This window comes from Xyrauchen texanus, chromosome 18, assembly GCF_025860055.1.
Source record: "Xyrauchen texanus isolate HMW12.3.18 chromosome 18, RBS_HiC_50CHRs, whole genome shotgun sequence".
NCBI classification, from domain to species: Eukaryota; Metazoa; Chordata; class Actinopteri; order Cypriniformes; family Catostomidae; genus Xyrauchen; species Xyrauchen texanus.
In genome coordinates, this window is record NC_068293.1 from 17641996 (window position 1) to 17665201 (window position 23206).

At 39.6% G+C, this 23206-nt stretch overlaps 1 protein-coding gene across 1 annotated transcript; it reads right to left on the reverse strand.

Moving 5' to 3' along the window:
- Positions 1 to 18267: 18267 nt before the first annotated feature.
- LOC127658864 (C-X-C chemokine receptor type 4-like) lies at positions 18268 to 20216 on the reverse strand. Its single transcript, XM_052148398.1, has 2 exons — positions 20125 to 20216; positions 18268 to 19831 (listed from the first exon to the last, which is right to left on the reverse strand). Exons 1-2 carry the CDS (start codon positions 20134 to 20136, stop codon positions 18779 to 18781), a joined length of 1065 nt encoding a protein of 354 aa, XP_052004358.1. The 5' UTR covers positions 20137 to 20216; the 3' UTR covers positions 18268 to 18778.
- Between the last annotated feature and the right edge of the window lie 2990 nt (positions 20217 to 23206).

Consider the following 23206-nt stretch of genomic DNA (forward strand, 5'->3'; position numbering starts at 1 on the left):
TAGCGTGCTCGGTGGAACAAAGAGAATCTCGGCTCACCCAGCGAGATGGAGAATGCATGGCCAAGTTCAGGTATATACGTTAATTCCTTGGGCAGCAAGGCTACACCTGGGAGCAGCAGGACTACAACTAAACGTGGCAAACACTTTCGCTGGAAGCAAGGCTTAGGACAAATCTATGCGTTTTTATGCTCTCAATGACATCATGGTTGAGGGACGCGTTCTGTCGTGCGTTTCATCCAATAGGAGTTGAGAGTTTGATCCTTCAGAATTTCACACCTAGGTGTAAAGTGAGCAAGGCTTAATGGGATCTGTAATCTGTTTGGACTCCCTTTGTTTGATTTTGGTGGCTGATTCTGTGTTCAGGCTTTGAGTGTTCCTAGAGGCCTCAGTCAGGCTTTATGACTGTGTGTAGGCCTGCCTTTGTCTCGTATCAGTGTACATGAGGTCCAACACTGTGTTAATGACACAAAATAATGTGTGAAAGTGACAAAAATTAGGACAGAAATATTTTACGCTTGCATAATATAAAAATATATAATCTAAATTTTATAAAATTGTATTTTATTTTTTTATTAAAATAAATAATATAGGAGTTTGAAAAACAAACAAAACAGAAGTTGACCAAAAAGAGAGACATATTTAAAAGTATTTAGAAATATTTTGATATTAAAACATTATTTTTCATGTAATTCGTAAGTTTTTAAAGCTTTAAAAAGGAATTCATACATCTCAATTTTATTATTTTATCAATACAGTGCATCCAGAAATTATTCACAGCGCTTCACTTTTTCCAGATTTTGTTATGTTGGTTGCCCAGCCAAACTGAGCGATCGGGGGAGAAGGGCCTTAGTCAGGGAGGTGACCAAGAACCCGATCGTCATTCTGAAAGAGATCCAGCGTTTCTCTGTGGAGAGAGGAGAACCTTCCAGAAGAACAACCATCTCTTCAGCACTCCACCAATCAGGCCTGTATGGTAGAGTTGCCAGACGGAAGCCACTCCTCAGTACAAGGCACATGACAGCCCACCTGGAGTTTGCCAAAAGGCACCTGAAGGACTCTCAGACCATGAGAAAATAAATTCTCTGGTCTGATGAAACAAAGATTGAACTCTTTGGCCTGAATGGCAAGCGTCCTGTCTGGAGGAAACCAGGCACCGCTCATCACCTGGCCAATACCATCCCTACAGTGAAGCATGGTGGTGGCAGCATCATGCTGTGGGGATGTTTTTCAGTGGCAGGAACTCGGAGACTAGTCAGGATCGAGGGAAAGATGAATGCAGCAATGTACAGAGACATCCTTGATGAAAACCTGCTCCAGAGCGCTCTGGAACTCAGACTGGGGTGAAGGTTCATCTTCCAACAGGACAACGACCTTAAGCACACAGCCAAGTTAACAAAGGAGTGGCTAGGGGACAACTCTGTGAATGTCCTTGAGTGGCCCAGCCAGAGCCCAGACTTGAACATCTCTGGAGAGATTTAAAAATGGCTGTGCACTGACGCTCTCCATGCAATCTGAAGGAGTATGAGAGGTTCTGCAAAGAAGATTGGGAGAAACTGCCCAAAAATAGGTGTGCCAAGCTTATAGCATCATACACAAAAGACTTGAGGCTGTAATTGGGACCAAAGGTGCATCAACAAAGTATTGAGCAAAGGCTATGAATTCTTATGTACATGTGATTCTTTTTTTTTTAAATGTTAATACATTTGCAAAGAATTCAAACAAACTTCTTTCATGTTGTCATTATGGGGTATTGTTTGTAGAATTTTGAGGAAAATAATAAATTTTATCAATTTTGGAATAAGGCTGTAACATAACAAAATGTGGAAAAAGTGAAGCGCTGTGAAAACTTTCTGGATGCACTGTATATTTGATGTTAAATATAGCAAAAAAGTTATATAACAATTAATTGTAAAATCCATTAAATAGACAATTTAATTGTCATAGCCCTAAAACAGACAATTAACCGCCATATTCGCAATAATTTGTTTGACAATTAATCGTCAGCCAAATTTCATAATCGAGACAGCCCAAGCAGTGATGGTATCGTGGAACAGTGACAACATTTACATGCACTTAAAGAAATGGTTTATTCCAGGATTTTTGCACAATGCGCCATTCTGAAATGTAATGTAAACAAGAACTGCCTTTTTCATACGTGGCACGGGGTTCTTACAGGATATTGAGTGCACGTGAACAGACCGGATAACAAATGTCATAGGATGGAGCCCCACAACAAGTCAACACAGTAGAAATAATTCAAAATTTCTGGTAGTACAGTACACTATAAACACTAACCATTTATACACACCAGTGAAAAACATAGACTGTCCATCACGTTTGTGTATATGCTTTCATACATTGGGGGAATCCCAGAGATTTATGTAAGAGGGAAACCCCACTATTGCAGCGCTATTTTGATGCACGTCAAGATGGAAAGTTAAGGAAACAACTACTCAGGAATATTTGGAAATAAAGTGAAGTGTCAGAGAATAAATAGCGAAGTCTTCCTCGGATAACATGTTTGTTTTTTACACATAGATTGCGGGGAAATTATGTGGCTGTGGAGAATATGCTGCATATACAGTGCATGTAAATGGAAAAATGCCACTTTCTCACAATAAGCTACCTTCTGGCATCCATGTAAACCAGGGGTGTCCACACTTTTTTGCGTGATGTTCTACTTTTAAATGACCAACTCAATAAGATCTACCAACTAAAAAAACAGTTTCATAAAAAAAAAATGCTTGTTGGGACTACTGCATGTATCCCTACATGGAATTCATCTTCTAATGAAATAAACAATATTTAATCATGTTCAATGTTGATATCATTCAGTTTTAACACTAAACCCAACATACCTACAGCACAATAGATTACAATAGCCAGGGCATTTACCTTATTCTGATGATTTGCACTGAATGAATCAGACAGTTTTGCATAATCCGGGCAGTAGCTGCTGGTAGCCTGTCTCAAACACTGCTAGCTTCGCAATTTCGCGCTCTGTTCTCAGAAGCCCTTGGAAGGCGCAAACCTAGTTGTCACAGCAACTGAATAAACAAAAATCTCGCCTGGTCAAACTTTACTCATCAATTGCAAATCAGACAGAAACTAAATTAAGGAAAGACATTATATTTGTATTAATATTGAAAGAAAGCACATTTACATTTTGTGCGATCTACCAGCACTGCTTTTGCGATCAACTGGTAGATCGCAATCAACGTATTGGGCACCCCTGATGTAAACGTAGTCAGTGATGGTATCGGATGATAATATCATTGTTATTAACTAATTAATTCAAATACTATGGCATTACAGTTTATAGTTTTCCAGGATAATTCAAAGCATATAATGGTATTACCATAGCACATGTTTAAAAAAACAAAAACAACAGCAACTAAAAACAATTATTTCCATGGTGACCATAAATGAAAACAATAATATGGGGATTAAAGTACAGACCATTCAAGGAGCCTCATTCATGAGACTTAAGCAGAAAATGGATGAGGCCCAATATGTCATGTGTTTGTGTACCACGGTGCCGATTGCTCAACTGACGAAATCCTGCAATATGTCTTTCCACAAATTTCCAAATAGTACAGCATATAAAACTATTTATTGAAATATAAGGTGACTGAAATGACAAAAGACTATTCAGAGTATCATAAATAGGGGAAATATTGTCATTATGATGCCTAATTTACATGCTTGGTTGTTTTACATCACTAATATCCCTTGCTTTTGCTCAAATGCTGCATTGATTGGCACACAAACAGATGAACAAGCACAGGAATTCCAAAACAATAGATCCTCCGTCCTTCCATATGCCAGCTGTGCCGCATAAGGCAGAGCTGTCTCGCCTGGCATGCACTAACCACCTTGGCCTGCTTCTCTGCCTTCTTCGCCACTTTCTCTGCTTCCTTCTGCTGTTTCTTCAGGGCTTTCTTCGATTGGGCCTGTTGCTCCTCCTTGCCAGCTCTGAAACAGGAAGACACAGCAAACAAACAGCTTTGTCAAATCTTTTTTTCCTAGTTTCCTCACAGGATGCTCTTCTGATAGGGCAGAAAGCATTCCAACCTGGCTCACACACTGGCACTGCATCACAATGGCTTTTTTTAAAGTTGCCTTGCCTTTCAATCTATTGTTTCAACATGCCCAAAAAAACAACAGAGGCTAAATTAGACTTTCGTCAGTACAAAGTAGTGGTTGTTTACACACCTGTGGTGTAGGTAAACTAGTTATAGCAGTACAGGAAGAGCGATGTCTAGAGCAGTACATATGCAATGTCACAGAATTATTATAGCAGAGACAAGCAACCGATATATCAGAAAGATTGATTCATCAGCGATAACACAAACAAAAGAACTGCCTTTCAGCAAACTTGTAAATTGCTGCTCTTCAGCCTGGCAGTGAAGCTCCCAAACACAAGCTGTACACCAGGGTTCCTCAATAGGCGGCCCGTGAGAGAATTTTTTTTGGCCCGCGGTTTCAAATAGTGTTGTCATGGTAATGTCCGCGTAGCATGACGCTGGCGCGAAAATTCAAAAGCAGCATCATTGAGAGCTTAGTCTGACAGCGTAAACATGGCGAGTGTGAAAAGAAAAGTGGACACGGAAAAAAGACGATTCAAATATGAATGCACTGAACAATTTTGCTTTATTTTGCCTGACCATCACAACGCAAAGCCAACGTGTTTGTTATGCAAGCAGGCCGTAGCGGTCTGTAGCCTACGGCTGATAACATCAAACGCCATTTCAATGCATTGCACAGCAATTTTAACTGCAATTATCCAGAACATTCTGAGAGCTGCAAACAGAAGGTAACACAATTGGTCTCAGCTTACAAGCAATCAGTTGCTGTTATTCACAAAGCCACATCCATACAGGCGAATGCCACTGCAGCGTCCTTACGTGTGGCTTGGAACCTGGCAAAGGCAAAAAAGCCATTCACGGATGCCAAATCAATTCAAAACTGTGCAATTGACATGGTGGAGGAAGTTTTATATCACGATTGCTCAGCAACAAGAAAAGTATATGCATTGGCGGGTGAGTGTCTGTCCAATCTTTTATCCGACATAAAGATTTTTGATTGGAAGGTTTTCCGTGAAGAGCTGCTTTGTTTGCTGTCAATACAGGGGCACACAACCGGAGAAATCATTTTTAATTAATTGATGCGTTTTTTAAAAAAGAATAGATTGGATTTAAGCGAAGTTGTGTCAGTTGTCACTGACGGGGCTCCGTCAATGGTTGGACATCACAGAGGCCTGTTAAGCAGGCTAGCTGCTGTTAACCCAACACTCATAGGATTTCACTGCATAATTCATAAATCCGTGTTGTGCGCTAAACTGTCTGGAAAAATGAAAGAGACAATGGATACTGTGATGAGGCTGGTAAACTTTATTCGCATGAGTTCTGGTCTGCAACGTCGTCTTTTCCGAGCCTTGCTGGGAGAAATGTCAGCAGAACGGCATGATCTTTTGCTGCACAACGATGTCCGATGGCTGAGCAAAGTCCGTGTGCTGGAGAGTGTGAACTTAAAAATGAACTTTGTTCATTTTTAAGCAGCCTTAAAATCCATAAGGCAGAAACATTTCTGATGTTTTTGAACGACAGAGCAGAGATGGCATACGTTAATTTTTTTGAGCGATATCATGTCTCTCTTGCAATTGCAAGGCAAGAACCACACCATTGCAGACACGTACGAAGCTGTTGAAGCTTTTCGTGAACGGGATCTTCAAGGTTGAAAGCATTACCAGACGCGAGAGGACCCGCTAATGTGTGACTTCGTGACAAGACTGGCAGATAATTTCAAGGAGCGATTTGAGAGCTTTAACCTGTCAAGTGAACTACTTCTCTTCCTAAGACATCAATTTTCAGTCCCAGCAGATGGGCAATGGACTGCTGAGGCCAAACGCCTGGTTTCATCATTAGATGAAGCATCTTTGCAGCTGGAGATTTTCACAGAGAGCAACACAAGGAGCCTAGTTTGAGCGACTTTTAGATAAAAGTGGTTTCTTAAGCTAAATTCAAGAACAGCAGAATCATTGCAATTTTCCTACTTTTAATGTTCCCCTCCACTTACATCTGTGAGTCATCGTTTTCTATAATGAACATCATCAAGAACCAGGATAGAAACAGACTGTCCAGTGTGCATCTTGATCAGTGTCTCGGGAATGCTACAACAGAATATAGCCCCAACGTCAGAGGTATTGCTTCAGCCTGTCGCTGTCACTTATCGCATTGAATGGTGAGTACATTTCAGTTAATTGTTTGATCCCCATAAAATCTATTTAAGAACAATAAAAATATTAATGCTGATAGGTCTAATAATTGAATCTTCAATTAGGGAAAGTGAAGAGAAGAGATCCAGTCTGGAGATGAGCAGGAGCAGTTGACTCGCATGGCAGACATGGAGATCCAGATTTTTTGTTTGTTCATTTGTTTTTAATATTCAACTGGCAAAGTTCTTTAGTTTTCTGTATCTGAATACAAACATTTTCATAATTGGTTGAATAAAAGACTACTGAGAATTAAAAAAAACAATCATAATATGTATATTTGTGACTCTTTTAACAAAACAACAACAATAATAATAATATCAGAGCAAACACTGTGGTCATAACATCGGTATTGTTGGCAGAATTTGGCCCTAGGTGAAAACTAATTGAGGAACCCTGCTGTATGCTATGTGGACCGGCACTCTATGTGGATCACTTCCTCTGGCATCTGGCTCCCTCTTATACCCCTTGAGCTCTCACTGCAATAGAAAACATCTGTTAGAAATAATTCCCTCCAGGTGAAAATCCTTACCTCTCCAATCTCCCAAACTCACTCTCCATTCACAAACTGGCCCTCAACCATACTCCCACCACCACAGTAACATAACAGCATGTCCACCTGGCTGCCTAGACTTACAAAAATGTTCTGTGGTAGCATAACTAGTTTTGAGTGGCTGGTTGTGAAATGATGACATGGCAGCTCATGTTCACAAATATTAGGTTGTGCTAATGTTGCTAGGTAACCTTGCAATGAACAAACCTTCACAATAGTGGGCTTCGTAAATGTGGGTCTTGTGTAGATACAATTGTGAGAATCTACCAACATCCTTGTCTACGGATAATGCAGATTGTCCGTTTCTAAATATATATAGAGTATTTATTGTCAAATAAATCTTGATTTAATTTCAGCATTTTGTGAGAATCTTATTTGCTATCTTACATTATGCATACAGGCCATCAGCTATCCTACTCTCTAAATATTGGCTGTGTCATAAAAAATAAAAACACAGACATCAGCTTAATATGTGGTGCTATGACAACAAACATTTAAAACCTAAGTGAGTGGGTCATTGGTTTAGTTTAGACAGTTGGCTACATCCATAAACCAAGTATGCTTCACATTAACCAAGACCATCATCCATTCATCATGCGTTATTATGGCAGAGATGGATTACAAAGCAGTAAAACACCAATATACAATTACACAGAAGCCCAAACAATGTGTAAACTGATCACAGGGCATATGCTGAAGGAAATGTTATGCTCATTTGATCCCCATTTCCATTTCAAACTATCTGGACATTATACATGGTTTCATCGTAACAGAGCTTGACTAACCATACTGTAAATGGCCATACTAATCAGTCTTTACCTGGTTTGCTCCGAGTAATTCTGATCTCTAAAGGGGCAGTGGTGGCTCTGTGGTTAAGGCTCTGAGTTACTGACCAGAAGGTTGGGGGTTCAAGCCCCAGCACCACCAAGATGCAACTGTTGGGCCCTTGAGCAAGGCCCTTAACCCTATCTGCTCCAGGGGTGCCGTACCATGGCTGACCCTGCACTCTGACCCCAGCTTAGCTGGGATATGTGAAAACTAATAAATTTCACTGTATATATGCAAAAAACTGTGTGTATAATGTGTGACCAAAATAAAGGATTCTATTCTATTCAAAATAAAGGATTCTATTCTATTCTATTCTAAAGGTTCCAAGACTACTGAAAATGACAACACAAGCAATGAATTACACCATTTCATTTGAAACCTCAAGAGCAACAGGTGGTCAACAACAAGCAGGAAAAGCCAATGAACCCTATTACATGCCCCACCTCCAGACACAGAATGTATTATTAGACTTCACTAATTGCTCGAAACAGTGGAACAAAACAGAACCCTTTACATGCATATCTTTGCTCTTTATCCAACACTGATCTACAGAGACAGAACAAAACTCCCAGAATAACAGACAGATCCGAAGCAATCATATGCCACCCCTGGGGCAACACAGGATCAAGTGCCTGTACACACTGCTAGAGAAGTTGGACACAATGGTAGAAGAAGAATGTCTTCACAAGACCTGAACCATGCCAAAGTGGGCAATAAACAACTAAATGCATCAGTATGTAACTGCAGCAAAGGAAATAAAGGACCAGAGTGAAGGCATGGAGCAGCTTTCCATTGAATTCACAGATGAGAGTCCACCAAAGCATTACTGCAATTTCTGCTTACAGGAAATTGAAAGCACTGGGGCAGATACAAGAGAATGAGAAGACTGACAATAATTAAAGGCTTGTGCCAGATTTGGGTTATGTATTTACACAGAAACACAAGACCAGGGGCATAGCAGGGACATAAAATAAGGGTGGAGCTTTCAGCTGCCCTCCGCATCACCCCCAGACAACAGCTGCTGAAAGTTGCTATCAAATGACAGTTATACATTAAATCAGGGGTTGGCAACCTATGGCATGCGTGCCAGCATGCAGAGATGATCACTGGGATGCCAGCAAGAGAAGAGTAGACAATTTTATTCATATGAAATTCCACACCTGCATTCCAATCTACATCTTGATGTAATCCTTCCTCATGATCCAGCATACAGGTTTAAATCATAGTCGCACTCAAAATTACATTAAACGATTAAAAGAGAAAACATAAGAATCTGAGTCTATTCAAAACGTCACTGTCCGATGAAAAACACGTATCTCCAATTTTGAATTTTTACTATAGACGAAATGCGCCAAATTGCCTCTTGTGAGGCAGCTTGTGTGGTAACTGACAAGACAAATTGTAGTAGGCTGGTCTCTACTACTTGATCTGCCATATATGCATTCAAGTATACATCAACTGTGTTCTGTTTGTAACATAATAAAAACTTAAATAAGCATTTTATCTTAATAACAGAAATACAGAAAATACCTGCATCTAGAATTCTTATGTTCATTTACTTTAACACATGAACATTTATTACTGATACCAATTAAACTTTTATGACACTAACACCAAGTCTATTACCTACTTTGAATTTTAAACACTCCCAGTATGAAAATATTGTATAAAATAACAATAATAATAGTGATCATGCAGCATTAGTAAATAGTTTAATCTCCGTTTGACAACAAATTGATCCCAAACTAAGAAACGAAAAAATGCCTTCCCAACTAAAAAGTCAACACTACAGCAAAATGTAATATTGCATGTCTAATTAATCCAAACCAAAGCTGACACTGATAATTATCTATTATCATACACAGAGATACATGATGATGGGTGATTAAATGCAGAAAATACATTTTTATTTAGCTTGTGTAAATTCCACATAAACGTCAACAAACTCCCTTGGGGCTAACAAGTATAAATAGATCAATAGTTCAAATTGAGCAGCAGTTGTCATATAGTTGGTCAGATCTTGCAATCAGCTGCAACTGAAGTAGTCACAGTTAGCAGCAACAAAACATGCAAATAAGTACACTGAACACAAACATTACACATTCGCAGAAAACCACCACATTAACTTGTCACCTTTGAACATTTTCTTCAGTCATAGTTCAGCTCTTTAAAGTTGTAGCGAAATAAATGCACTCGATGTTTGATTTCAGTTGTGCTAATGTGCAGTGAAAGCCGGTGGGAACTCTGGACATGTAGAAAGGACGTGGATGTATTTTGCTGTTGCACAATTCAGAACTAGGCTACCTCGTTAATCCGTGTAGAAATTCAACTCCGCATAATAGGTTCCTGGTTGTCTTCTTTTCGGGACGCTATTTTAGTGCCCTTTGTCCAAATAAAATAAAACTGAAATAAAACACTCTGAGTGTCAAAGTCCACGAATACTACATTCGATACTTTGCTTTGATTATTATTCAGGGATTATAGGTTAATCTGTGGAGCATTTCACAATTGAAACATCATGCCAATATGTTCTGAGTGATTTTATCGCCATTTGCACTAATTACCCTGTTGTAATTTACATTTAAGACCATTTTTAAATCTATTAAGATATAGTTTTGTAAATATCATTCATATTTTAACTTTGGACTAGCTTTAAAATCTATTTTACTCAGACAATCTATTAAACAGATTTAACTTACAAACGAATACAGGCTTTGGTCGTGTTATATGTGAGCTGAGAAGAAAGGCCTTTTAAGAGTGTTCTCTACTTAAAGGGATAGTTCACCCAAAAATGAAAATTATCTTATCATTTACTCACCCTCATGCCATCCCAGATGTTTATGGTCTCTTTCATCATCTTGTGTTTGAGATCCACCTATGGGAAAGGCATAAGCACCTGACCTCTGCAGAAACATACAATTGCACCAAGTCTGGCTTGAGAGACAGGAGTGCATGTCCAAAGCCACTGTAAGACCCTGCTCTTACCTGAGGGCATAACAAGACCTGTACATGCTACTTTCCTCAGTTGGCATTCACTTGTCATGTCCAGTGAACATTACACTCACAGCTCGATTGGACTTCACTTGTTGGCTTTCATTTAACAGTCAGGAGGATGCATTCTAGGATCAGCCTCTGCTAGACATGACTGCCAAGGAAATACCGGTCAGTTGCTGTTAAATCCTGCCTGCAAGCCACCCACGGCTGTAATTTTCTCACAGACGAATAAGAGCTCTGCTCATTTTCTGGAAGAGGAAATTTCTTCTTTCTTAGAGAAAGGGGCAATTCAGGTATTTCTCCCGTACCAATGTCAACAGGGGGTTTATTCACATTATTTTCTAATTCCAAAGAAGGGCGTTCACTGCACACTAGAGACATTTGAGAAAATATAATTTTTAGATGTTAACATACAATGCTCCGTTCAATACATCAGAACGATTCACGTCACTCAATCTGAAAGATGCTTTCTTCCATGTCAAAATTTATCCCCCACACAGAAAATGTCCTCGTTTCGCCTGGCATTTGTTACGAATTCACGGTCCTTTCGTTCAGTCTCGCCCTCAGCCTAGCGGGTCTGAAAATCCTGACATATGTAGTGGGTTTGTAGTGGGTTCGTTTATTTATTTTTTAGGGGATGTCACGGCAAAACGCATACCACATAATTTCTGCACAAATGAGTTAAAGGGTGTATGGTGCGATGCTGTGTGAGACACTCATATGGTTGTTTGCCGTTGTACTTGTGTAAGCGTTGAGAGCTGCTGCACACGAAGTGTACAGCTTGTATCATCCATTCTTCCCTGTTTATGTTGCTGATAATACCCGAGAAGGTTGTTTGTCGTTTTATTCTTGAGCATGTATGTTTTGTTTTTGTTGTAGTAACAAACCTGGCATTGCGGTCGTTGATTTGGAGCTGTACGTCTCGGATCGTTGTGGCTTTTCTGTTCATGTTGCTGATAATACTTGGGTAGGTCGGTTGATTTTTATGTGCCGTAAGCAGTGCGTTGTTTGATATTAAGCGTGTGTTCTGGTTGTTTTATTGTAGTAACAAATTGGGCAGCGCGGTCGCTGAACTTGTGATATGATGTGTCCAGTCTAAGATAGGAAACATTGTGGAGGTAATTTAATGTTTTATGTGTTTTTCTTTATTTTTTAAATTTAAATTTAAGTATAATTAATTTAAATGTATGGTCTAAATGCAATTTGTATATTTGAATAGTGTATGAGTGTAGGTATATTTAAATGTGTAATGATGTTTTGGCAGATTTACCTGGGAGCTGATCGTACTAGACGTCTAGGTTACGAATGTAACGAGTGGAGGAAACAAGACGTTGTGTCGAAGAAGTGACACTAGGGGTCTCTCTTGAGAGCCATTTGCATCTCTGATCTATGAGAAAAGGCCAATGAGAAATTGGCAGACATTATTTGCATGTCCTGCCCCCGGACATACAGGAATAAAGGGAGGGAAATGCGTCTGTTTCATTCAGGATTTTTCTGAGGAGCCTACAATGAGGTCAAATTTAAATCATGCCATGTGCTGAGCCATGTACTGCTGACACTGGAGCGGGCAGGTATTTTACGTGCCAAAGCGACCAGCTGTGCCAGGCTACACGTACCCTTCCCCAACGTCCCATAAAATTGTCAAAGCCTTCTGGTTATTTACCCCCGACAGGGGGGAACAAGGCGACGTGCCAAGGATTGGAGCAGGCCGTGCCAGCCGCGCCTTTTCTCTCACTATGTTTCTCGCATAGAGTTAAAGTGGCTGGCCACCATAATGCTATCATATGCATTAGTAACCTGATAATTAAGTCGTGCTTACCCAAAGACTTGCTGTCTACTGTGTCGTGGTGGGCAACAAGCCTCCCCTCCAACCTCTCCTGCAGGAATGAAAGCACTGACCTAACTGCGCACCTCTGTGGGTCTTCAGCCCGGGAAGAACACCAATTTGCGAACAAGCGCCACTTCAGGGCGTAAAGTTGCTGGTAGAAGGGGCTCAGGCTTGGTTGATCGTGTCAACAACAGCAGGTGGTAGATCAGCTAGATCTTCTGCATCCCGTCCAGGGGCCAGACGTGGAGGTTCCAGAGGTCTGGGTGCGGATGCCAGAGCGTGCCCCGTCCCTGAGAAAGAAGGTCCTTCCTCAGGGGGATTTGCCAGGGAGGGGCTGTCACGAGGAGTACGGGATCCGAGAACTAAGTCCGAGTGGGCCAATAGGGGACCACTAGAATGACTTGTTCTCCATCCTCCCTGGCCTTGCACAGCACCTGTGCAAGCAGGCTCACTGGGGGAACTGCGTACTTGCGCAACCCAGCTGTGTGCCAGCGTGTCTTGCCCGAGGGGAGCCTCTGTTCAGGCGTACCAGAGCGGGCAGTGGGAGGTCAATCAGGAGGCAAACAGGTCTACTTGGATGTTCCCAAATCAGCTGGACTGACTGGGGGTGAAGCGTTGTCGTGATAACGTGTTAGCAGACGCGCTGAGGTTGCTTGGTATGTGAGTGCCACGCAGCGACTTGAGTTGCTCCAAAGGAGGAGACGACGGGCGAGTTGTGACATGTGACGGAAGCGTACACCGCCTTGGCAATTTATGTACGCTACCGTGGTGGTGCTGCCTGATCGGATCAAGAAGTGTTTGCCTTGAATTAGTGAGAGAAACCTCCCCAGGGCAAAAAGTACAGACAACAACTCTAGGCAGTGTATGTGCCAGCGCAGCAGGCCCCTTTCCAACGGCCCGCGGCTGCGTGCCCATTTGCACACAGTGCCCCAACCCAATTTGGAGGCGTCTGTGGTGACCAGGATGTGTCAGGACACCTGCTGCAAGGGCACTCCTGTCCATAGAAAGCAGAGGTCTGTCCAGGGTTTGAAAGTTTGGCGGCAGGCGGGGGTGATGAACACACTGTCTCGGGACTCGAGTCTGGAGCCAGTGCTGAAGCGGTCTCATATGCATCAACCCCAGCGGTGCGACCGCCGCGGAAGATGCCATATGCCCCAGGAGCCTCTGGAAATGTTTTAAGGGGACCGCCGTGCCCGGCCTGAAAGCGGTGAGGCATTTCAGCACTGACTGTGCGCTCGTTGGTGAGGCGCGCTAACATTGAGACTGAGTCTAACTCCATGCCGAGAAAAGAGATGCTCTGAACCGGGGTGAGCTTGCTCTTTTCCCAGTTGACCTGAAGCCCTAAACGGCTGAGGTGCCTGAGCACGTATTTTACGTATAAAATAAGTAATTAAATAATAATTGTATTTAGAGACCCAGTGAGCAAGCAAAAGGCGACTCTGCCAAGGAACACAAAACTCCATAAGACTGGTTAATTGAGAAAAATAACCTTAGAAGAAACCAGACTCATTGTGGGGGCCAGTTCCCCTCTGGCTAACACCATGAATATAATGCCAATATTACTTATTTATGTGCAAGTCATGGTTTAAAATTAGTAAACTAAGTAAGTTAAGGGCCAGTGTTTAAACAAAGATTCTGTAAGAAATGTAAGATTAATGATTAATGTCTTTGAAGATCATCCTGGATTAACTGCAGAAGTTCATATAGATGCATTGTCCTTTGTTAGTTTGCTGATGAAGGCTTTTGTTTGCAATTTATTGATAGTATGTGTATTCCATTTTAAGAGTGTAGTCCATCATAAGACCAAGGTGATGCCGGCCGAGATCATTGAGGTGCTTCACAGTTCAACCAGCCGGAAATCTCTGTGAGGTCGATCGTATATCTAAGGTTCAGGCAATGGCATATGAAGTATCCCATGTCTTATGGTTGGAGTTGGCATCAGTTCATCCTCTGAAGTCCATGGTAATACTCTGAAGTGATGGCTTGCTGGCACTGGCTGCATTTTGTCATCATCACTCAGAAACACATAGCAGTGGAATCCAATAACTAACAGGAATGGAGCTGGATCCGTCCGGTTCTGTTGACCTCAGAATAGGAGTCCTAAGTTTGAGACATGAAAACAAAAATTTTTGCGTAGATGCCATACATTTGTTTTACAGAGATATAGATCATGATCAATGTTTCAGGTTCCGGCAGACCTAAGTATAGCATCCTAATTGTGAAGAATAAACAAGGTGTATACCTGGCTAAATAGACAAGTCTTTAGTCTATAATTAAATTCAGTGAGTGTGTCTACATCCAAAACAGTGTTAGGGAGACTATTACATAGTTTATGAGACAAATAGTAAAAGTTGTCCATATCTTCCCATAGGTGGATCTCGAACACGTTATGATGAAAGAGAATGATAGGTTACCTTTTCTGTAAACCCAGTTCTCTGAAACAGAGTGGAGAGATTCACCAAGCTTTGCTTCAAGAGGAGCAAATATGCTCACTGATTAAAGCAGTGCGTAAATGTCCTTTTATGCCCTCAGGTAAGGGTGGGGTCTTACAGCAGCATTGGACACACGCTCCTGTTTTTCAAGCCAGACTTGGTGTAACTGGATGCTTCTGCAGAGGTCAGGTGTGTATGCCCTTCCCATAGGTGGATCTCTCCACTCAATGTTTCAGAGAACTTGGGTTACAGAAAAGGTAACCTATCAACTTGCTTTCTTCATCAGAACACAAACAAAGATTTTTCAAAAAATATCTCAGCTCTGAAGGTCTATACAATGCATGTGAATGGTGATCAGATCAGCTCAAAACTCACGATAAAGGAAACATAGATGCAAGCCATAAGACTCCAAATGTTACATCCAAATCTTCAGAAAGTATATAATAGGTGTGGGTGAGAAACAGGTCAATATTTAAGTCTTTTTTTTACTCAAAATTTTCACTTTTACATCTGAAAGTGACATGTAGTTCCTGTTTAGTTTCACTTTCATATAAAAAAGTGAAAGTGAAAGTGGAGATTTAGGGTAAAAATTACTTTTTTTCCTGTTTCTCACCCACACCTTTACTGCTTCTGAAGATATGCATTTTAAACACTGTTTCCTTTATTTGATTTTTGTAGCTACAAAATTCTGATCACCATTCACTTGCATTATATAGACCTACAGAGCTGAGCTATTCTTTTAAACATCTATTTCTTTTTTTTATTCTGCTGAAAAAAGAAAGTAATTCAAATCTGTATGGCATGAGGGTGAACTATCCCTTTAATCAGCCAGTTAGTTTTCAATTGAATATGTGTTTTATGGAAAAGTAACCATCAAGATTGTTGGTTTGCTTTATTATACACAGTAGCTAGATAACCAACTATATTATTTTTCAGCAGTGGATTTGCTTGACATCACAGAAGATCACTGGACAGTTACTCATGCAATCAATATAAATAAAACCCAATTTCTTTGAGTTAAAGCCCTCCACTTCTGTTTGTTCTTTTCAGCGTGTTATAGGGCTATGAAGTCTTTCATGAGCCGTTGGTCACAGGAGGTCCCGATGCAGGAAGCTGCCTTCCTGATCCTAATTTCCCAGACAAAACAATGTAAATGGTGATAATAGGTTAATGGCAAGTGAGGGGATGCAATTTAGAGATTTATAAATAAACTTTATTTATTTAAGACTACATATCTATATTGCAACAGGTCAATCGGATATCTGACCATATTTTAAAATCAGTTGTTGCAAAAAGCAAATATAATCCTTTAAAATTGAGAACGGTTAAGCCTACACTGTATTGTTAAATAGTTTTATTGACATTTTTATTATACCACAGCCCCTTACATTTGTAATAAAACAGCTACATGAATGTAAATGTAGCTTAAAATTTAAATGTGAAACCTAGCCTATATTGAACTGATAGATTTGGGAATAGTAGCCTTCCTTTTGATCTCAAATAATGCTTTTTCTTTACATGTCATTTATGAAAGGACTGTTTTGCAGGACTGTTATGAAGTTTAAATTTGGGGTTTGAAAATGGGGTAAGCAAATTTCCATAAGCTCCTTGTGGAGGTGAGGGCATAGTCAAGCATTTGTCTGGGGAGAGAGGAAGCGGTAAGGGTTTTCACCTGAGATGAATTGCTGGTTATTGCTGTTACTATGTTCAAAGTGAGAGATGGGGGAAATAAAAAGTGCCCAGTCCATAGAGTGGGAGAGAGAGAAACAGACACAGCAAAGCTGTGTGTGAGAGAGACTGGTAGAGAAACTGAAGCTATTTTGTGTGTTGGTCATTGCCATAGTGACTTTTCTTTGAAGCTTCACCGTTACTCCTTGTGCTAACGTGTTTTCTCTTCATAAGAATAAAGAGTGACATACCTGAGTTGGAATAGCCTTCTCCCGCTTGCTCATTCATTGAACATTGTAACACTCTTTTTGGTTGATGTCTTTTCAAATGGCACTTCTGAGATGGTAGAAATAGTCCAGCTGAGCTCAATGGAGTGTTAATGGTGCTGCATAGCTTTTGAGAAGAGCTCTCATGCTAATGACAGTACCAATTGAAAACATTTCCAAATGAACAAAATACACCTCTCAATGCTCTATTTTACTGGCCTCTTACTGTGAGAGAAGATATAAAACATAAAAGTGAAACATAACCATAAAACTTTAAGTATGATGGAGGGTACTTCGCACCTCATTTGACTCTTTAGAAATTGTAATTCTACTGTGTTAAACAGGAGTTAGATCATTACAATACAAACCATGTGATTATCTATGTTCTGCCACAAACTTTATGGTTGCTAACCGGATTGATATACCCTTACTGATACAGTATGTTGCACTCCATTGGAGGTTAAAAGTGGATGGGATTTTACATATTACCATAAGAGTAATAAGGTGAATCTCAAAACCTGTCAATAAAAAAATTATATTTTACTCTAACGATAAAAATAAGAGATTGTATTTTGCATTTAGAAAATGATGCATATTTTAGGACAATTATATTGTTTGCACTGTTTTCAAGTCAGTCAATCACAACCCAATTCTCATGTAACTGCAATGACAAAATGGTTCTTGTTTTAAAATTCTCATAATCGTAATGTGAAAAAAATAATATATTATTTCAATTGTTATATTCGCTGCACTGTTGTTAAAATGTGTTAATTATAATACATACACACACGTACACAGTATATACTATATATAAATACAAATAATGAGAAACATGAATATAAAATGACATTGTAATGTCCTAAATGTTGGCTTCATTTTAGTTTGTGCATTTTATTTTCACTTTTAATTTTGGGGTGATATATGACTGGGAATTTTGCCTCATATAGTCTATTCAATTGACATGCCTCCTAATATTCACCCAATAAAATGTTTATTTTTTCTATGTTATATCCATATAGGGCACTATTTTTGTAAACCATTCCGCAGAATTTATGGTTTCACATCTTCAAACTACCTTATCAACTTTGTGTTTGTGTATCTGATCCAACAAAAGGAACCCCAAGAGATGGTCAATTATGTTGTAGGTAGGTTTACGGGTGTCTTTTATCAGTGGTTGCTTAAAACGCCAGAGAACAGATGTTCTTAAAATTACAGACCCTCTCCTCAGCCTCTCCTCTGTTCAGTGGGAGATCAGGTGGAGCTTTTGTTTTGGCAACTTGACAGACCTTCTCTCCACTTCAGCTCTAACCCTCCCCCACAGATAGGATGGGGTGGAGGGGTGTGTGCGATTATGGCCACTGGAGATTTGCAAGAAGACAATAAGTCAGACCTCATTAAAAGAGATGATTTTAAGGTTTAATTATGAAAGTCAAAATGCAAAAATCCTGACACGCTTAAATTAAACAATAAAAAAACAAAATAACAATATACAGTGCGAGTTATTTTAATAAATATTAGAAAGCTTCTCTGAGAATAATGAAAGTGAATTACACATACACAAAGGTGAACAATGATACACAAAGGTGAACAATGATACAAGTACAAATAATTTACACTATGCATTCTTGAACAGATTTTTGATCAGACAAAAAACTAGGCAACAGTTTGCAAAGATGTCCCGAGGAGAACTTTTGCATGGCAAGTATACAGACTTTGTCAAGGCTCTGCCTTCAGGTCCTGCAATAGAAATTTTAAATGTACAAAGAGTACATTTAAAATAGATTAAATTACGTAATTGAATAAAAAATAAAAATAAAAAAAATCACAAACATGTGAACACACCGCTTGTGTTCACAATGTACAAAGTGTAGTAAAGTCCTTTTAATTTTAAAGCTTAGTCATCCATGTAGGACAGTTTTATATACAAAGTGTCCATTAACAGGAGAGGACACTGGATGACTCTGATTCTGTAGATACAGACGATATGGGGCCTCTTTTCATGTTCAACATCTTGTGACTCGGTCTACTGCTGATGCTCAGAGAACTACGGGCAAATTTTCTGAATTTGACTCCCAGGAAAGCATAAAGGATAGGGTTCAGACAGCAGTGGAAGTAAGCCAGTGCCTCGGTAATGAAGATCCATTTCTGCAGACCCTGTTCCAGGAAACAGCTGTGAGAAACAACGTTCAGCATCATCAGTGTGTCCACCAAGATGCCAACACAGTAGGGCAACCAGCAAATATAGAAACAGAGGATGAGGATGACGGTGGTCTTCAGTGCCTTCTTCTTTAGGACCTGACCCTTGGAGTTTTTGGAGAGTTTAGAGATGAGAATACAGTAACACGTAAGGATGATCAGACCGGGCAGCAAAAAGCCAATGATGAGGTGTTGGAAGCGGAAAACAGTCTTCCACACAATGTTGGCATGCTGTGGGTAGTTGAGCTCACAGATTGTGTTCTCGCCTGTATTGCGTACTTTGGCAAACACTAGATCAGGCACAGTCAGTAGTGTGGCAGGCAGCCAAACTCCAATGTAAATCACCCGTCCTGCCAGCAGTTTCCTGAATCCTTGGCTGTTTGTGGCACGAACCACAGCCAGATACCTGTCCAGGCTGATGAAGGCCAAGATCAGCACACTGCTGTACAGATTCAGAGTGTAGATCATGTTGACTGTGACACAGAGGAAACCCCCAAAATGCCATCCACTGGCTGCATCAACAGCCCAGAAGGGCAGAGTCAGGACAAACAGAAGATCAGCGATGGAGAGGTGTAACCTGTATTTGTCAGTCATGTTCTTAGACTTCTTTTGGTAGCCCATCACAAGCACCACGAGTCCATTGCCAACGATTCCCAGGACAAAAATAATCCCATATATACTGGGGAGGAAAATTCTCTGGAATTCATCGCTATCCGCGATATCACAGAGTCCCTCAAGTCCATCCATGTCCCCGTCACCAGATCCCGTGCTGTTATCGTCAAAAACGAAGTGCTGCGTTAAAAAACAACACTGTATTAATTCATTGCACACATGAACAGCACGTTGTGATTTCCCCGTTCAAATGGGGACAGAATACAAATTTAAAGACAAGAAAAAAAACAAAGAAAAAAATCTGGAAAAAAAAGTTATTTTTAAAAAGACACTATGCAACGCATGTGACAGCCAGAGTAGCCTACAGATTGTACGACAATGTAAACTATTGCTAACATACAAAACATGTTAATAACAATTACATCGAACAACAGTAATGCAAAGCGTTTTATACTGTTGTTAAATCAACTTACCACATACTCCATGTTGTTCAAACAGATGAGCGCCAAAACACGAAAAATATCCACACACTTCAGTCAACGAAACTCCAACAACAGTTACAGCAGCATTTTAAATAGTCCTCCGAATACATTAGATACGCCCCTTTTTATTGAACAGGGCGGGGTCAAGACGCAGGCGTCGCTCAGCAGGGCAGTGCTTTTGTCTTCACAGAAAGTGAAAAGTAGCGTACTGCCCCTCATGATTATTGCAACAGATTTCATATTTGTTTGTTTGTCTCGTGCTTGTGCACTAAACTTTTCCGATTATCAATGGGCACTGTTTGCATAAGAACAGACAGACAGACAGACAGACAGACAGACAGACAGACAGACAGACAGACAGATAGATAGATAGATAGATAGATAGATAGATAGATAGATAGATAGATAGATAGATAGATAGACAGTAGAAATATAGCACTGCATTTTATTGCCTAATCAATTTTATTAAAATATACTTCATGATAAATTATTAAGAACACACATTGTCATTGAAATATTATTTTAATAAGCAAATTAATTAATAACTTTATTACCTTCCGATGAAGATATAGTCCTTGACAATAAACCATAAAAGAGTATTATGTGTGCTGTGCAGTGCTAAACAGAGTAACTACAGGTGTTTCACAACATAGCTGTTAAAGCTGTAGTGAATACATTTTTATGTGTTAAAATACTTTCTCCTAACCCACCTTAATATGCAGAGACAACCATAAGTAAACAATGCATATGTAACTATTTTCTAGAAAACTGTGTCTCTGTGATATAAAAATTCCCCTTTTTGTTTAAACAGATCATGCAGCCCCACACAATGTTTACATGCACACCAATACGCTGATTACTCTCTAAAATCAGCTTATTTAAAAAAACTGACAAGGCAAGAAATTCACATTTACATAACATTTGAAATAATTGTATTATTCTATGCTCTTGACCTCAAACAGCAAAGAAGCATGTGCTCAACACATGCTTTTCTGTTGGATGAGCTGGTAAGAATGGCAGTTAAGGTTTTTACATGCCATGCGAAGTCGCCATACTGGGCAAAAGTGTACCCGTGTCAATTGGTTTATTCTTAAGCTGTTTATGACCTTACACTGATAAAGGAACCCTGTTTATTGCATTTAAATGACCACACACATTGTCGGCTTATTAAATATAATCATGCAAGAATGTGCACGTAAACATGCTCATTGATTTAACCAATGAAGTTGTGGCAGGACTATCTGTTTGTTTGACCAACAGCAGACAGACGCTTGAGTCGGAAATCATCAGACAAATGAATGTTTATTTGATTAAGGATGCACTTCCCAGCCAGTGAGGTGAGCAGGTAAGCAGTATGAATAGATTCTTCATCATACCCTTACAAAAAATCTAAAGTTCTTATAACAAATTTCCCACTAATTATTTTCAACAAGTTTGCAGCAAGTTTGCTTGAACTCTCAATTTTTGCAAGGGTATACATCATTACATACTTCATCCCGGGACATGGGTACTGACCCATGACCCAAATATATGATGTTATAACAAGAACCTAGAAAATAATCTACTCTGGTTTTGTTAATCAAGCACAATTTAAGCACAACAAACTTTCTTGGTATGTATATATATATATATATATATATATATATATATATATATATATATATATATATACTGTATATCACTTACAGTTGAGAAGAGCTGTTTGACTCGTGGTTCAGTTCCAAAGTGATTATGGGATCGTAAAGTGTCCACTTGATCTGCACTTCAGAATCTCACCAGAAATGGGATGGTCATCCTCGTGTTTCTCACTTACAGTTTTGTGAATACTGAAGATTCAGACACATTACTCCATTGGCATAATTCCATTTGATTGCGCTATTGCTGCAGAATTGACACATTTCAACTTTAACTATAAATTGATCAATCAGCATCCATGAACTATTCATTTTACATAATAATCAATATTGACTTCATCAGACTATACAAAGTTTCCCACCACATAAAAAGCTGACATCCTTCCTGATTTCCCAGCAGTTTGTTTGTGATCTCATCGTTTTACTAGGGTGCAAACAGTGTGAAGGCCATTACTTTTGGTCGGTTTAGGCTTTGTGGTGTGATTTACTGGATGACAGGACTCCTCTGGTCCACTTTGCAATTTGTTTAGTGTAGAAACCTGATTGTTAAAGGAACTCTGAGTGATGAAAGAAGAAGGTCATGCAGTCACCTCCATCATATGCCTAGAGACTAACATTTCATGATAGATACAAACTCTCTGTGCCTCTCTGCACTAAATGCAAGCCTTGGCAGAATCCTTTTGCTTTGAAACATGAGACACCTCTTTTGGAGAGATATTTTTTTAATTTCTGAGAAACATTTTTTATTTAGTTCTCCAATCTTATTCAGTGTTAAGTTGCTATGCCTGCTTTGTTATTTTGTCAATCCATATGCTGTTTAATTGTGTTCACAGGGATACTGCTTGAGTTAGAGCCCTGATGAATGTACAGATGGAATTCTCCACAGCCATTGTGCCATTGTGATACATCAGCAGCATGGGCCTCTGGTGAGTAATATATATGGAATGAAGGTGACTCGGGAAAAATAAAAGTATATGTAAAAGTGTTCACTGACAGATGATGACATGAGAGAATTTACCTGTACATTTTCTTAATGATCATGTAATGTGTACTATTTTTATGTCCAATGACAATAAACACTTGATCTTACATATTTTCAGTTCAGACACTTAGATAGATTTACAGTTGCCTTTTTGCTGATGACATATGTCACTCAGCAGTGTACCTTGTTGCACCTATATATTATTCTTTCTTTAGTTATTAGCTTCTGATAGGAGTCAATTTGAGGTATACCTATGGATGTATTTTAAGGCCTACCTTCAAACTCAGTGCCTCTTTGCTTGATATCATGGGAAAATCAAAAGAAATCATCCAAGACCTCAGAAAAAAATTGTGGACCTCCACAAGTCTAGTTCATCCTTGGAAGCAATTTCCAAATGCCTTAAGGTACCACGTTCAACTGTACAAACAATAATATGCAAGTATAAACACAATGGGTC